The sequence below is a fragment of the Triturus cristatus genome, chromosome 1_2 (genome assembly GCF_964204655.1).
Source record: "Triturus cristatus chromosome 1_2, aTriCri1.1, whole genome shotgun sequence".
NCBI classification, from domain to species: Eukaryota; Metazoa; Chordata; class Amphibia; order Caudata; family Salamandridae; genus Triturus; species Triturus cristatus.
The window spans coordinates 320,459,034-320,476,267 of NC_140580.1; the positions used below are offsets into that span (position 1 = coordinate 320,459,034).

Consider the following 17,234-nt stretch of genomic DNA (forward strand, 5'->3'; position numbering starts at 1 on the left):
TCACAGAGTCTTTACTATGAAGAGCTTTGCGAACAGGCCCGCTGTTCTTTGGAAATCTTGATCTTTATCTAAAGCAGTCAGTCCTCCCAAGGTTCTGGAGGTCGCAGGACTGCAGGACAAGTCGCCTTTTGGCGCAGGATCGTCGAGGGCTGCAGACAGGCAGGAGGGCTGCAGACAGGCCGGTGGGCTGGGGAAAAGTCAGTCGTTCTCTGCAGTCTTCTCTGCTGGTGAAACTCTGTAGTGTCCGGCTCGTCTTAGGTCGTCAGAAATTCAAGTTCAGGGTCTGGCGATGCCACCTAAATACTTCATTTAGGGGCGTTACAAGGGAGTGACAGGTAGTGGCCAAAGGGCCCCTTACCTGGGGTATCTACACCCTCTATTATGCCCACCTCCTGTGGGTGGGGGGTCATAGACCCAGCCTTGATTGGATAAGTCCCACCATCTCCAAGATGGTGGGCACTGAAAAGTGTACTTCACCTCACCTCCAGCACCTGAGGGGTGGAGTTGGCAGAAGGAGGCACACTTCCTATTCTTTCTGAGCTTTCCAGGCTGTCCTCCTGCCAAAAAGGGAGAGAGGACAGGAAGTGGGCCTGCTCCCTTTAACAGGAGAGTCTGGGGCCGCGTTATAAAGTCGACAAGACATTTGAAGCTCCCCGCTAAGAATGGCTCTTCCTGGTCAGGGTGAGGTGTGAACACCTCTACCCAGGAAAGGCATTGTCTTTGGCCTCAAAAAGCGCAGGCACTCTCCCCATGAGGTAAGAACACTGGTGGTAGCAGGCTGGCTCAGGCCAGTCGGTGACCACACCAAGGAATGGTAGGTTTCAGGCAAACCTCTGTAAGGGGTCTTCTGGGTGCAATTTGTTTTTATAAATCTGACACTGGAATCAGTGCAGGTTTATTGTGCAGAGATGTTTGGTACCAAACATCCCAAACTTCAGTGAAGCCATCATGGAGCTGGGGAACTCGTTATGATGAGTGCCCAGCCCATGTATTTCCTATCGCTTCCCTGGTCAATTACAATATCCAGGAATCAACAAGGAAATTCCAGGGACATTATCTGCTCATGAAGATATGTCCTCACAGGCGATATAGCGGACCCTGCCTTATGGCTAAGGTCTTCTAGAACACGCAGACTGCAGTGGCAGTGTGCATGTGCGTGGATAGGGGTCCCTTAGGGTGGCACAATTCGTGCTGCAGCCCTTGAGGGCCCTAGGTACCAGGGGTAACTTTTACGAGGGACTTATATGTAAGCTAAAGGGGTGCAAATTGTGGAAACAAAAGGTACAACTTAGGCAAGGAGATCTGGCACAGGGGACCGGTTTGCAAGGGACCCTGTGGACTTCCAGTCAAAATTACATAATTTTCCAAGCAAACATTGGGGGGCTAACCATGTCCAAAAGAGGCACTTTACTACAGTTCCATAATTCTCCTTCGTAGATAGCAAAGCAACAGGCTTGACCTGATAAACCACAAGTGAATTGGAAATTGAGCGACAGCTAGAAGGAAAATTAGATTTACGGATCCCACCTGCGGTTCGACTGAGGGCTAATTTACTCCTCCTGACTGGCACGTGCCAACAACTGCAACCATTTATTGGAAGTGCAACAGGGGTGCACATGCGTGTGGGCCTATTTTATGCACGACCCACAGCGCGTTGGCATTACATAAGGGTCCACAGAAACCTGCATAGCCACTTCTGTGAAATGTATCACACAGGCATAAGACGCGTGCCAGCCTGATCACTAGGATACCGTTCCCTCATTTGCATCAGGATGCTTGCCCAGGTAACTGAGGAAACCCTTTGCTATTGTACCAGAATCCTATTACAGACGGGCACATGGCAAAGAAGCTGCCAGGAAGTGCACTTATTTTGCAACGTGTAGAAAGTGACATCAAGACAGTGTGCCCCCAAGGGTGTTCCTTAGAGGAGTCGCTGAGGTCCAGGGACCGACCACCCCGCCACTGCCTAGGGACATTAGGAATACATGACTGCTCTCGCTTTCATGACAGAGCTCTTCAAATAATAAATAACGTTCAAAATAATAAAACTGAGGAAGACTTTGATCAGCACGCTTAACCACTCCTCAGTTGGAGCGTCTTTCACGCTTCACAAGCTGCACCAGCCCCTATGTCTGTGTCCTATTTTTTTATTCCCAATGCTTGCAATGCTTCGTGGCACCTGCCCTACAAGCTTGAGGAATAAAAAACAGCAGCACAGCGAGCTTGGGGAACAAAGACAGGTGGCAGAGAAAAAGAGTGGTTTCACAGACATGGCACAAATAGTCTTCGCATTTGGGCAAGGCTGTGTGAGCTCATTAAAGCCAGACCTTTTGAGTTTGTCATCACTTTTTTCAACAACAAAAAAAAGGGCCATCACTGGACCTTTCAAGACAACAGAATGTTGCCGATATTACAACGTAATTAAAGTTAGAACATAAAACGGAGTCTCAAATCTCCAATTAATTTTCAGGCACACTGGGGTACAATCTCATCTGGGGCCTTACCTAGTCTACTTTCTGGGTGTCCAGAGTATTACTCCTCTCTGACAAACCAAGGAGTGTCATTTACATATAAATCTGGGTGCCATCATGTTATACAGCATTGGTAAGGCAATTAAAAAAGGGTTCAGCGAAACTATCGTTACGCTTAACTGAAGTCTAAAACGTTTTAAAAAAACTTAAGGCAAAGGCATTTATAGGTGATCTAGTGTAGAATACATTTTGGTTCAAAGAGACCAAACGAAAACAAAAACGGATCTGTGCATAACACTTCATTGTCAAAGTGAAAGGTTAACTAACAAAACTGTAGTTATAGCGCTAAAAATTAAAAGTTGTCATGCCTTGAGCCATACCTGTAGCTCCAAGGGAGAGGTCGTCTCATGGGTTTTCACCCAGCACTCAACCAACCTCTCAATGTTCCCAGAGGAAATGTAACAAAGGCAGGCCTGAGAGGACAGCCTTCCATTCCCTTCCGACTCCATGCGGGCACCCAAAAGATCTGTAAAAACAATGAGAAGGTCCTAAACATCTCGGCTCCAGTAAAACGTAAGCAAGCAGACGCGCACAGATGCAAACCGAGTACGATCCATTGGAAAGTAGTCCAGTATATTATCAGGGAAATAATGCGAGTCAAGCTGAAGCCACACAAGAGGAAGTAGGCAAATAATGGTTAAAAAACTAACAAGATTCAAAATACCGGCATTAAGTACCATAAATATAAGCACCCGACCTCAGACCAAAGACGCACTGCATATGAGGGAATAAGTCAGGGCGACATTTCACATTATGTTTAGCACCCTACGGTAGTCTCCTTCAGAACATGATGTACTTACACAAAATCATATAGCTGAAATGCATACTTGAACTGTGCGATTACAATAAAAAGAAATACATACAAAACACACAATCCACGTCACTCTACATACTGAATCCACTGGTAGTACATTAGGTCTCAATCCTATAAGCTTTTGGGGTGTACTAAGCCATATATTTCGCAGCACAAAGATATGTTCTCATGCAAAGCACAAGTCTGCCATCTACAGGCTAGGGTCTGTACTTGCACTTACTTTAATGTACTAAACATAACCCGTGTTTCAGACACAGGAACCGACCTAAGCATCCGATCTACTCTGTGCGGGCGAGGTAGTTCTGGTCAGAGAAATCAAGATCGGCTTACAGAGGCTAATTAACTTAGTAACAGAGCATGCTGAAGCACAAACAAGATGCGTAAAAACAACAAAAAACGATCGATAAGGAAAAAATTAGCACAATACAAATGATACTTAAAGGATCAGCCCTTGGAGAACTTTGTAAAATAGAATACCTCAGTTTGCAAAATATAATACCTCAGAGTCATGATAGTTGCAAAAGGAATGATGGAGCACGATTTTTGGAATAAAAAATTTGAAAGACGATAATTACAAACATGTAACATTATAATGTACAACGAATAAAATGCCCATAAGGCACGATAGTAAGATTTTCTTAGCTAGCATAATGATGCTGCTAATTGGATGTTATTCGGTCTCCTTTAGTACAGAAAATAAACGACAAGGAAAAAGCATTGTTCTTCGTGAAAGTATAGCGTAGGCTTTTAGAAACAATTCTCTCTTTTGCTAAAATAATTGTAGGCCTCTGAAATGTTAGGGGATATGCTTCCGTCCCTCAATGTATCAAATGTTTACTTTAGAGATTCTGTCCATCAAATGTTTCAAATGTTTCTTTAGAGTGCAGATATTTATCCTATTTCTAAATAAGACTTTCGACCTTTTTCCTGTCCAGGCGAGGGTTGTAGAACACATGAATGTAACTGGAACAGAAAATAAAACAACAATAACTAGGGGGCATATGTATCAAGCGAATTTTTAGTCGCAAACGCTGCGATTCGCAAAATACAGCGTTTGCGATTAAAAATTCGCAAAACGGGATGTATTAGGCAAATTCCCAACGCAAATTTAAGGAATCGCTAATTTAGCGATTTCTTAAGTTTGCGTAAGCATTTAAGAAATCGCAAATTGCGATTTCTTAAATGAAATGTAACACTCACCAAAGGATTGCGATTAATCCTCAAGAAATCGCAAATTACCACCAACTACTAGTTGGTGTTAATTTGCGATTTCTTTTAAAAATGCATGTTTTGTAATTTTACAAAGTGCCACGTGACGCACATACATGCCCTTAGGGCATGTATGTGCGCCATATGACCACACATGCTAATTTCAGGGGTGTATCAGGGTGTCATCTTGACACCCTTGCACCTTTGAAATTATTCCTTAATTGCGATTAGCAAATTGCGATTCGCAATTTGAGAATTACTTCCCATACATTCCTATGGGTCTCCTGGCCCATAGGAATGAATGGGCAGGTATTCCTTAATTGCGATTTCGCAATTTGCTAATCGCAATTAAGGAATTTTAAGAAATCGCAAAAAGTTTGCAATTTTTTAAATACATCCCGTTTTGCAATTCTCAAATAGCGATTCCTTAAAAATCGCTATTTGAGAATCGCAAATGGTGATGTTGATACATATGCCCCTAGGTTATTTCCTCTTCCTCCTAAGGAAGTTGTTTAGACAAAGAGTGTTTAGGAATATCAGTTAGGTCATTGTCAGTAGATAGCCACACCATCATGTTCAATGAGAATGTATCATGTGAGGAGAGAATGCAACATTTTAACCGAAGAAAGGAAGTCGCGGTGTATAAGAGTTCTTGTGGGAAAATGTTCCTCGGCTTGTTCACAAGATTGGTGACCTGTCCTTGCGTTCATGGTATGCTGATTGCCATGCTGATTCCGGATTCTCTGGCTGGGGATACCTGCTAATCCTGAGAGACTTCACTAGAGACTTTGCACATCATTGGCTGGTGATGCTGCTCTTGCTATTCCCTAAGGGCCGTGGTGTTATCTTTTCAGACTAATTGCACGCTGTGCATTAGTATTTTCATTGCCTAAGTGAACTGTGTTTCACTGATGTTTTCTCTCTCCCTCTCACTCCTCTATATCTGATGCTCTGATGATTTTTGTGATGAACTGTAGATGTGTATAGTGAATCTAATCTTTAACATTGAGAAACAAGAAAAAGACACTCTACTTTTTTACTTGTATCAGACCATTCATATTATGAAATAAAGAAAAACCTAAATCGAAAAAATTGTGTTTGTCTTTATTACTGAGTTTCAAAGTTATTTGGACATGTTTATAATGACTAATGCTTAGCATATTTCTTCATAGTAGGTCATCATGGAGAAATAGCATTCTGTCTTTCACTATTCAGTCCCTTTTAACTCTACCAAAGATATATCAGAGGACCTTTGATATTGCTAACTGTGTGATAATTACTTATGGGCCTGTCATTAGAGTTACATTTCCAATAATTATTTAGTGGTTGGTGTGGATAAGTGTGAAGGCAAAAATCCCCCAACACTTCCGCTGCATCAGGAACCTGTGCGGAAAAAAAATGTATAGAAACGAGGAAAGGGGCGGCACAAATGTCAGCCTTTGGTGCTCTCTTTAATGCCTTAAGAGGCCCTAGTATATTACCGATTTTGAGGGTGATATCTGCGAAGCTTATACCAACTCTGGCGTGTGGCTTCGAGGCCCTCCGTGGCACAGACACAATGATCACTGAACAACCTGTTCTAAGAACCTATAGATAAGTATGCTCTGTCCCACCATACCTGTACATATACGCCTAGAGTTTGGAATCCCAAAACAAGTATTTCGTGAAGACCTATCACAGATTGAAATTGTCTTGCAGTGGAACTTTAAGTGAAGTTTAATGGACTGCCATAAATGAGAACCCCTTAAACAGAGCAAAGATATGGAGGAAGCGGCTGGAAGCCATATATAGAAATCATTTACATGAGCTAGCTCTAGGACGGTTCGATCTCTCAGTCTGCTTTTAAAAAAACAGTAAACTTACTAGTCAAGAAGATCCCTCTTCATGAAGACAAAGCCCGCTAACGAAGCGGTCATAAGCATGGCTAATTTTCGGCAACTATACCATGCTGAAAAAGCAACATTATTTTGGTGAAACTTAAGCTCTTTATGTAAAATTAAGGCACACAATATACAAATCTCATTATTAACTTGAACATCGTGGTGGGGTCAAAGGCTCCCTCTAAGTGCCGTTTATGCGGGTCAGCAAAAGAAGATATTGTGCACTTTATTCGTATCTGCCCCACACTAAAGGAGGAGAGAAGAAAGTTCGACAACCCCCTTCCTGGAACGCGGTCTATGCTCCTGCAGCCCAGCCATGATCGCTTGCTTCAAGTCACAGGATAACATGCTCGGCTGAAGACTTGTGTATTTTTTTAACATCTGCTGAGTGATAACAAAATAACAAGCATTGGTAAATGCAATAGGTTTCACCTATTTGATTAATAATAAGCTGGTTTTTGTTGTAAGTTGTAGCTTGGTGAGTAGTTGTGCAATATAAGTTACCGAAGCTCCATTAAAGTATTAGGACTTGTGTATTGAGAAAGGCAATAAATTGTGCTGTTACTGGTGGAATCATAAAGCGCAGAGATTAAGAAAATGGAGGAGCACAAAGAAAAAATTAGCATGTAACCAATAAGTACAGTTTGAATGCAGATGAGGCCGGGGACAGAGATTAGGTGAGACTGCGCCACGTGTTGCTGGCTGCACCTTGCTGTAATTGGAAAGACATCTCACAGCAATAAATTCTGAGTTGTACCACGGGGCTCCCTTGTGTGCGCCTCTGCATTGAGGACTTAATGTTCATCCCTGTAGTCTGAAGGGAAACCATTTGAAAGATCCAGAGATTAGCTTATTGGATGGGGGTGAATGATGTAAAAAAATGGGAGCTGTATCTATGGAAACAGAAATAAATAAAACGAGGAGGGAAGCAATGAGGAGTGACCCGAGAGGAGGCTGCAAGACATGGGGAGGAGAGAGGCAGCCTGCAGATTACAGTAAGGAGTGCTTGTTAGAAAATATAAACAAACAATACAAGTCAAGTGGCTAAGTGAGCTTCTGGAGGGAATTCTGTGCTCTTTGCTCTGTCCCAGAAAAACACTAAAGAGACGAGAAGAGGCTGTGCTGTAGCACTCAGAGCTGCAGGCTTCGGACCTCGACCACAGTTCAAGTCTCGGCATCAGCTCAACATCCTTTGATTCTAGGCAAATCGATTTAACTCCCAGCAACTCCAAAACATTGAATGTGCAATTTAGCGGGTGTTCATGTAAAGCGCAAAGTACATTTTAAAAAACTGCAAGCATGAGAATTCAATTCAATTATAAACGCATGACAATTACCCCTCCCCCACACAACAAACCACAGAAAACATGGTGAAATCAGACTACTTGCTGCAGGCTGAAAAGTTTTTTTTTTTTTAAACAAGGACAGGCTGTTTGTGGAGGTTTGAGGCAGTATCTCTTGGTTTTTTGTGCTGTGTAACAGCTCGGGTGAACTGGGTTAACAGTTTGAAAGAGGTGTGGTTTGTTCAAAAGGAGCACTGTATATAAAGGTGTAAAGCAGCCTGCCTTGGCACACGCATCAAGGTGCTGCCGCTGCTGAAAGCAAATCTGCCAAAAGGGTTGAGTTCCCTCTTGGAAGGCAGGGGGAGCGGAGGCCATGGTTTTCAAATGAGTCTGTGCACCATCTCTTCCATGTTCTTTGTCAACCACGCAAGAGTGGCGTCAGGCTCCTCTGCTGTTACAGCTAAAGCAGATGTAATGAAAAACGGGCCTTTTGTATAAGACCGATATCGATCCTAATTTTTTGTAAATTCTCCTAGTGCACGCAGCAGGTTTCACACTTTGCCGGGATACTGCCACACAACCTACTACAGAGAACCCATTTAGAGCACTACATGTTAATAGTTGAATTAGGTATAAATGGCCGCACACTGCTCGTCATACCAGCAAGTTGCCCCATGGAACTATGGGCGATGTAGTAGCGACGGCGAGTACGCCTATGCTACGAAGTGTAAGAAATAAGTATGTGTCGCATTAGCCATCCCTGGACACGTGTTTCGAGGTAGTTGCCTCTCGTCAGCAGGGAGTAGGTAAGTGTAGAGGGGTGCCGTGTAGACTGTCCAGGGATGGCTAAATGCAACACATACTTTTTTCTTTTTACACATCGTGGCATAGGCGTACCCGCCGTCGCCACTACATTCACCACAGTCCTTTGGGGCAACTTGCTGGTGTGACGAGCAGTGTGCGACCAACTTGTGTTCCAATTATTACGGCTCCCGTGAGCTATCGGGCTGACGAGCCCTGGTTCTGCACCTGCGCGCCATGAGAGGTATTTGACCTGTTTTAATTACATTTTGGCAGTCCACTCGGCACCCCTTTACATTGTCCTGCTCCCTGCTGACGAGAGGCAACTACCTCGAAACACGTGTCCAGGGATGGCTAAATGCAACACATACTTTTTTCTTTTTACACATCGTGGCATAGGCGTACCCGCCGTCGCCACTACATTCACCACAGTCCTTTGGGGCAACTTGCTGGTGTGACGAGCAGTGTGCGACCAACTTGTGTTCCAATTATTACGGCTCCCGTGAGCTATCGGGCTGACGAGCCCTGGTTCTGCACCTGCGCGCCATGAGAGGTATTTGACCTGTTTTAATTACATTTTGGCAGTCCACTCGGCACCCCTTTACATTGTCCTGCTCCCTGCTGACGAGAGGCAACTACCTCGAAACACGTGTCCAGGGATGGCTAAATGCAACACATACTTTTTTCTTTTTACACATCGTGGCATAGGCGTACCCGCCGTCGCCACTACATTCACCACAGTCCTTTGGGGCAACTTGCTGGTGTGACGAGCAGTGTGCGACCAACTTGTGTTCCAATTATTACGGCTCCCGTGAGCTATCGGGCTGACGAGCCCTGGTTCTGCACCTGCGCGCCATGAGAGGTATTTGACCTGTTTTAATTACATTTTGGCAGTCCACTCGGCACCCCTTTACATTGTCCTGCTCCCTGCTGACGAGAGGCAACTACCTCGAAACACGTGTCCAGGGATGGCTAAATGCAACACATACTTTTTTCTTTTTACACATCGTGGCATAGGCGTACCCGCCGTCGCCACTACATTCACCACAGTCCTTTGGGGCAACTTGCTGGTGTGACGAGCAGTGTGCGACCAACTTGTGTTCCAATTATTACGGCTCCCGTGAGCTATCGGGCTGAGGAGCCCTGGTTCTGCACCTGCGCGCCATGAGAGGTATTTGACCTGTTTTAATTACATTTTGGCAGTCCACTCGGCACCCCTTTACATTGTCCTGCTCCCTGCTGACGAGAGGCAACTACCTCGAAACACGTGTCCAGGGATGGCTAAATGCAACATATACTTTTTTCTTTTTACACATCGTGGCATAGGCGTACCCGCCGTCGCCACTACATTCACCACAGTCCTTTGGGGCAACTTGCTGGTGTGACGAGCAGTGTGCGACCAACTTGTGTTCCAATTATTACGGCTCCCGTGAGCTATCGGGCTGACGAGCCCTGGTTCTGCACCTGCGCGCCATGAGAGGTATTTGACCTGTTTTAATTACATTTTGGCAGTCCACTCGGCACCCCTTTACATTGTCCTGCTCCCTGCTGACGAGAGGCAACTACCTCGAAACACGTGTCCAGGGATGGCTAAATGCAACACATACTTTTTTCTTTTTACACATCGTGGCATAGGCGTACCCGCCGTCGCCACTACATTCACCACAGTCCTTTGGGGCAACTTGCTGGTGTGACGAGCAGTGTGCGACCAACTTGTGTTCCAATTATTACGGCTCCCGTGAGCTATCGGGCTGACGAGCCCTGGTTCTGCACCTGCGCGCCATGAGAGGTATTTGACCTGTTTTAATTACATTTTGGCAGTCCAATCGGCACCCCTTTACATTGTCCTGCTCCCTGCTGACGAGAGGCAACTACCTCGAAACACGTGTCCAGGGATGGCTAAATGCAACACATACTTTTTTCTTTTTACACATCGTGGCATAGGCGTACCCGCCGTCGCCACTACATTCACCACAGTCCTTTGGGGCAACTTGCTGGTGTGACGAGCAGTGTGCGACCAACTTGTGTTCCACATGTTAATAGTTGTGTGTTTGGCAATTTACATCTCAAAATGTTAGTGGTTGTCCCCTGAGCGCTCTGAAGCACCAGTCTGGCTGTACTGGAGCTACAAAGAAACAATTAATACAATAGAAATGAAACAAAATATCTAAAATCATAACCCTGGTTGTATTGCACGCTACAGAAACAAGCATTGGCATAGCCAATAGGTCTCGCCTTTGGGACCTTATAAGTGTTTAGCCATGCAACAGTTGTTGTTGCACCAAGGATACTGTGCTGCATAACTAAATACTTACAAGGTCCCAAAAGCGAGACCTATTGGCTATGCCAATGCTTGTTAAACTTGGTAACACTGTCAGGGCATTGGTTGCAACGCATTAGTACCAGTTTGAAACCCAAATATTGGAATAAGGAACAGAAAGATGGCCAGCTCAGCTTTGAAAAGGGACTTCCAGGGCGCGGCAACATGTGTCGCTGCATTTTTAGTAACTTTTGAACAGTTTGAGCTAGAACCAATTATTTTTTGTTAAAATCTGGAGATTATGCGGCAGATGATGGATTATGTGGCAAATGCGGCAAATCTAAAATCATGCGAAAATTGCTGAGGCCACATATTTGCATAATTCCAGTGGACCAGCTTGTAGCACATGAATAAGGCAGTGTGAGAAAGTGGGAAGATCTAGAGAGCCTGAGTGAGGAGCATGGGTAACATGGGCAGTGTGTGGAGCTTCTGGCACATGGCTGGGGGTATTAGAAGCATGGTAGTCTAGTCTAGTGCCCCTAAGCGGGCTACCCTGTGGTGGGCTGATGGAAGTAGCTGGTAATGGCATTATGTTAAAAAATAATGAAATTGAAAAACTTCGGACTGGCTCAGATTGCATTATACATTTAAAGAGATTCAGCTTTAAACAGAAAAAAAAAATAAAGAATGGTATCTGTAGACTTTTGAAAACAGCAAGACGCATCACTGGTGCTTTAGGTTCTGTGGCAGTCTCTAAATCATTTCTTCATTCTAGATGTTTTTCTATATGTTTGTAGAGGGTTGGGGGGGAAGAGAGGGGTGCGCAGCCTTGGGAAGTACGAATAACATAATAAAATACATTCAATTTGCGCGAGCACTGGCGTTTCTGTTTTGCCACATGCACGCGCATGAACTGCTATGTAGAGTGGTGTACTGATCGCAGCTGCGGGACCTAAGCGGCAGGTACTGTAATGAGGGGAGAGATGTACGCGCGTGCAGACCAAGGGATGCAGGTCCTGCCCCCTACTTAGAAAGTGTGTAATGCCCCGGAGTCTGCAACCTGCACCTGCCGGATGTTAACTTTGCCCTGAATTTTATCCACAGCTCTAAAAGGAACCCGCCCTCCCGCTGGGAGGAGGTGAAGCAGCGAGTGTCACAGACAACGGGGGTAGAGGAGGGTGCCAAAACTGCTTATTACAGCAGGGATAGAAGGACAGGTTGCCAAAAGCAGCGGAGAAGGGACACCTAGTGCAGGGGCAGTTGTGGGCCGGCAACGCCACGGTGGGGAACGGGGGCGTGGCTTCGAGGTTCAGTCCATGTACAGCGTTTACCTTGCGGGAGCGAGCAGCGGCGCCATCTGTTTCCAAAGGGCGGGCGTGATAATTGCAAACAGATGGCGCCGCTGCTCGCTCCCGCAAGGTAAACGCCGTACACGCACGAGTGCTCATTGGAAACATTGCAGTACATTCACGAGTTTCCGAAAAAGTCCAGAGTGATTCCAAGAGGTCACTCCAATGCAACGCTTGCGCGCTGCGTAGGCAAGACCTAAAAATACAAATATGTTTGGCTTGTCTGACGTTACACAGCATTTGCCAAACCCAGTGGTTCTCCATGTTGTAGAGGGCTGTGATTACTAGTTTCCTTGATCATTCAGCAGCTCATGTCAGCCCCTGGCTCCTTAGTGTGAATGCAGATGAGGCCAGGGACCGAGATTAGGCCAGACTGCGCTGTGTGTCGCTGTCTGAGCGTTGCTCTGACTGCAAAGACATCTCTCAGCAATAAATGCTGAGTTGTGCCACGGGGGTCCCTTGTGTGCCTCTGCACAGAGGACTTAATGTTCATCCCCCTAGTCTGAAGGGAAATGATTTAAAAAGACCCAAGGATTAGTTTATTGGATAGGGGCGAATAATGTTAAAAAGATGGAAGCTATACGAAATAAAAAACAAGATAAGAAGCAATGAGGGGTGACCTGAAGGGGGCTGCAAGACACGGGGAGGAGAGAGACAGCCTGCAGATGCACTTGTAAGCAGTGCTTGTTAGAAAATGCAAACAAGCAAAACTAGTGAAGAGGTTCAGTGATAGGCGAGCTTCTGGAGGAAATTCTGTGCTCTTGGTTCTGTCCCAGAAAACACACTAAAGAGCCGAGAAGAGGATGTGGTGTAGCAGTCAGAGCTGTCGACTTCAGACCTGGGGACCAAGGTTCAAGCCTCGGCTCATTTAATCTTCTCGCAACTACGAAAAATGATTATGTAATGTAACTGATGCTCATGTATAGAACGAAGTATATTTTACAAAACTGCAAGTATGAGAATTTAACTCATAAAGCTGCTTGCACCGTGCACTTTATTCCTGTTCCCTGATCCCTGACCTGGAGGTGGGCCCACGCTGAGTAACGAGCGCAGAAGTGCGATAAATTCACTGGAGGCATACTGCAGTGCGGGACACGCGCAGGGCATGCCCGGGCTCGGCCCGGGGGAAGATCGGGCCAAGACGGGCCCGTCTTAGCCCTTCATAGACAGGAAGAGGCCGGGTTGGGCCCCCTCTCTTGGTTTTTCCAGATTTACCACATTATTCTACTGCTGGTCAGTGCCCAATGAGTAGAGTATTTGTAACTCTCCAACCGTATGGTTCCTATATGACTTTATATGTGCCTGTGAGGCCTGCATTTGTGATTATAAGCTGTCAGGCGACTTTGGGGCTACAAACTGTGGTAAGAAACAAACTTTGTTTTTGCCAATTGGATTACTCACTTAAGTTTGAACTATGGGGAAAAGAAAGGCAGAAGCCGATAAGGTGACAACCACATCTATATCAGCCAAACCGATAATGGGCTCACGTTTATCTTTACTTAATTATCTCACCGGGGCGATGCGGGCAATAGAAAAACAGATATCATCTGTTGAGGAGACTTTAAATGCAGAAAACAGGGGAGACAACAGGGGAGCTGAGACAATCCCAAGTGACGGACCTTCAACATCTGTAGTTACTGAATGCCAACAGCCCCAAATGGTTGTGTGTAGAATGTTTCCGATCATGTGTGGTGTAGCGATCAGGATAGTGACACCCAACCCCCGTCAGAGTGCCCTAGGAACCCAAATATGTTTGGCTTGTCTGACGTTACACAGCATTTGCCAAACCCAGTGGTTCTCCATGTTGTAGAGGGCTGTGATTACTAGTTTCCTTGATCATTCAGCAGCTCATGTCAGCCCCTGGCTCCTTAGTGTGAATGCAGATGAGGCCAGGGACCGAGATTAGGCCAGACTGCGCTGTGTGTCGCTGTCTGAGCGTTGCTCTGACTGCAAAGACATCTCTCAGCAATAAATGCTGAGTTGTGCCACGGGGGTCCCTTGTGTGCCTCTGCACAGAGGACTTAATGTTCATCCCCCTAGTCTGAAGGGAAATGATTTAAAAAGACCCAAGGATTAGTTTATTGGATAGGGGCGAATAATGTTAAAAAGATGGAAGCTATACGAAATAAAAAACAAGATAAGAAGCAATGAGGGGTGACCTGAAGGGGGCTGCAAGACACGGGGAGGAGAGAGACAGCCTGCAGATGCACTTGTAAGCAGTGCTTGTTAGAAAATGCAAACAAGCAAAACTAGTGAAGAGGTTCAGTGATAGGCGAGCTTCTGGAGGAAATTCTGTGCTCTTGGTTCTGTCCCAGAAAACACACTAAAGAGCCGAGAAGAGGATGTGGTGTAGCAGTCAGAGCTGTCGACTTCAGACCTGGGGACCAAGGTTCAAGCCTCGGCTCATTTAATCTTCTCGCAACTACGAAAAATGATTATGTAATGTAACTGATGCTCATGTATAGAACGAAGTATATTTTACAAAACTGCAAGTATGAGAATTTAACTCATAAAGCTGCTTGCACCGTGCACTTTATTCCTGTTCCCTGATCCCTGACCTGGAGGTGGGCCCACGCTGAGTAACGAGCGCAGAAGTGCGATAAATTCACTGGAGGCATACTGCAGTGCGGGACACGCGCAGGGCATGCCCGGGCTCGGCCCGGGGGAAGATCGGGCCAAGACGGGCCCGTCTTAGCCCTTCATAGACAGGAAGAGGCCGGGTTGGGCCCCCTCTCTTGGTTTTTCCAGATTTACCACATTATTCTACTGCTGGTCAGTGCCCAATGAGTAGAGTATTTGTAACTCTTCAACCGTATGGTTCCTATATGACTTTATATGTGCCTGTGAGGCCTGCATTTGTGATTATAAGCTGTCAGGCGACTTTGGGGCTACAAACTGTGGTAAGAAACAAACTTTGTTTTTGCCAATTGGATTACTCACTTAAGTTTGAACTATGGGGAAAAGAAAGGCAGAAGCCGATAAGGTGACAACCACATCTATATCAGCCAAACCGATAATGGGCTCACGTTTATCTTTACTTAATTATCTCACCGGGGCGATGCGGGCAATAGAAAAACAGATATCATCTGTTGAGGAGACTTTAAATGCAGAAAACAGGGGAGACAACAGGGGAGCTGAGACAATCCCAAGTGACGGACCTTCAACATCTGTAGTTACTGAATGCCAACAGCCCCAAATGGTTGTGTGTAGAATGTTTCCGATCATGTGTGGTGTAGCGATCAGGATAGTGACACCCAACCCCCGTCAGAGTGCCCTAGGAACCCGAGGGTGGACAATAAGGTAGTGGATGATTGCTGTATAGGACCAAGAACTTCAAGTTAAAAAAACACAGTAAAAGCAACCAAGCGGGGCAAATCATTAGTGTCATTACAAACGGGCCCTGGTGGGAAATTACCAACACATACGGAGTATTATAACTCAAAGGACGACATAAGAAAGTTATCAGCACAGATAGATGGGCTAGAGAACCTTCTAAAAGAGGCCGTAGCAAAGTTGACAGAGACTACAATCCATTGAAGTGTCCTTAGAAAAACATCTAGGAAACGCCACCCTCAGTGGAGATAACAACATAAGACATTGCGCTGATTTGCAGAGAAATAGGATTAAAAGGGCACCCCATGTGTCAGCACCTGATCTACTAGTTACACTTGAAGGGAAACAAGTAGGGCCAAACCCGGCAAACCCTGAGACCCAACCAGAAACGCGGGGGACTAAAACACTCCGTGGCCTAGCAAGGCCCCCCCCACAACCATGGCAGGAGAGACACAGATAGTATACCACTGGGGAGGGATTCAAACACCAGATCCTCTCTACAGAGCCAACCTGACCCCGACCCTACTCACACTACAATGATTCGACCCTAAGCCACACATCAGTCGGAGCAGGTCTCTCTAGACCCACTACCGGAGGCTACTCCTCACACGGTAGTCCTGGCAAACGTTCCTCTGCTCCCTGATCACAAAGATGAACCCTGGCCCACCTTGCGGAATAATTTGCTATGTTGGCTGAGCATTAGAAAAGGACTAACTAAAGCACTTTTCTCCGAATTCAAAATGGCCAGAAGAGTCGATTGGGTAGGTAAAACTCGCAAAACCTTGGCAGGGGATTGTGTGGTTCTAAAGACTAGATAACCCCATCTGGTGCGAACCATTCTTGAAAGAGTAGGGAGCCTTTTTATTACGCCTCAGGCAGTCAATATCGTCCCATTAGGGTATTTCTATCAACCTCCAAAGGTACAGAGAAGTAGACCTATGAGTAGCAACTATTCAGACTGGATGCACTACAGGTATAGTGTCCCAGTCAGTAATCGCTTTGACAGACTTAACACCGTAGAAGATATAGACTGACTAAAAAATGATATAGAACTATATCCTATAAATAAGGAGGACATGGATCGAAACAGGCATAGCAGATTAAACAGACACAGGTTAAATAAAAATAGCACTGTTCCGGATTACACACAGCATGCATCATTAAAGGAGGCTCAGCCACTGAATCAGTCTAATCTGGGTGGCAAGCTGCCAGACACCATACATCCATTAGAGGACACCACACTTATCCAAGGCATAAGTCAGAATCAGACACTACCCACTAACCTTGTGACAACCACTGAAGATGCCATGGTTATGATTACCACATATAGCAATTATAGCGCCCTAACCAACTTGGTCTTTTGGAATATTTCAGGCATACGATCTAAGCTGGCAAACCCGTTGTGGGGTGATTTTATATCAAAGTTTTATATAATGTGTCTCCAAGAAACCTGGGTAAAGGATAGAGTACATATCAATGGCTCATCGGCAGCCGGACTATCGGACGTCATATAGCTGAGAATGACTGATGTCACGCCACAGACTTCTGATGGTTTCTTAAAGTTGAGGTCACAGTGATGGCATCATGAACTGTCTGAAGAACTACATCTCAATCACATTTGGCACTCTTACTCTTGTATTGTTCACTATACTGGGGGGGTTTGCATAATTGATAAGACATTTAGGCCTAGGCATGGTGTTTGCAGGTTTTTTAACTGTACACTGTTAGATGCTACGACAGGAGACATTTGAGGATTTCATAGTGGCATGTCCTG

The 17,234-nt window shown here is 45.4% G+C and overlaps 1 protein-coding gene across 2 annotated transcripts in view; it reads right to left on the minus strand.

Moving 5' to 3' along the window:
• SEC31B (SEC31 homolog B, COPII component) overlaps nt 1-17,234 on the minus strand; it is a 1,155,786-nt gene that overhangs the window by 632,273 nt on the left and 506,279 nt on the right. For both annotated transcript variants that reach the window (XM_085603885.1, XM_085603887.1), the window contains exon 17: nt 2,852-2,997. In XM_085603885.1, the coding sequence (XP_085460011.1) occupies nt 2,852-2,997 (146 nt within the window). The remainder of the gene's footprint in view (nt 1-2,851; nt 2,998-17,234) is intronic.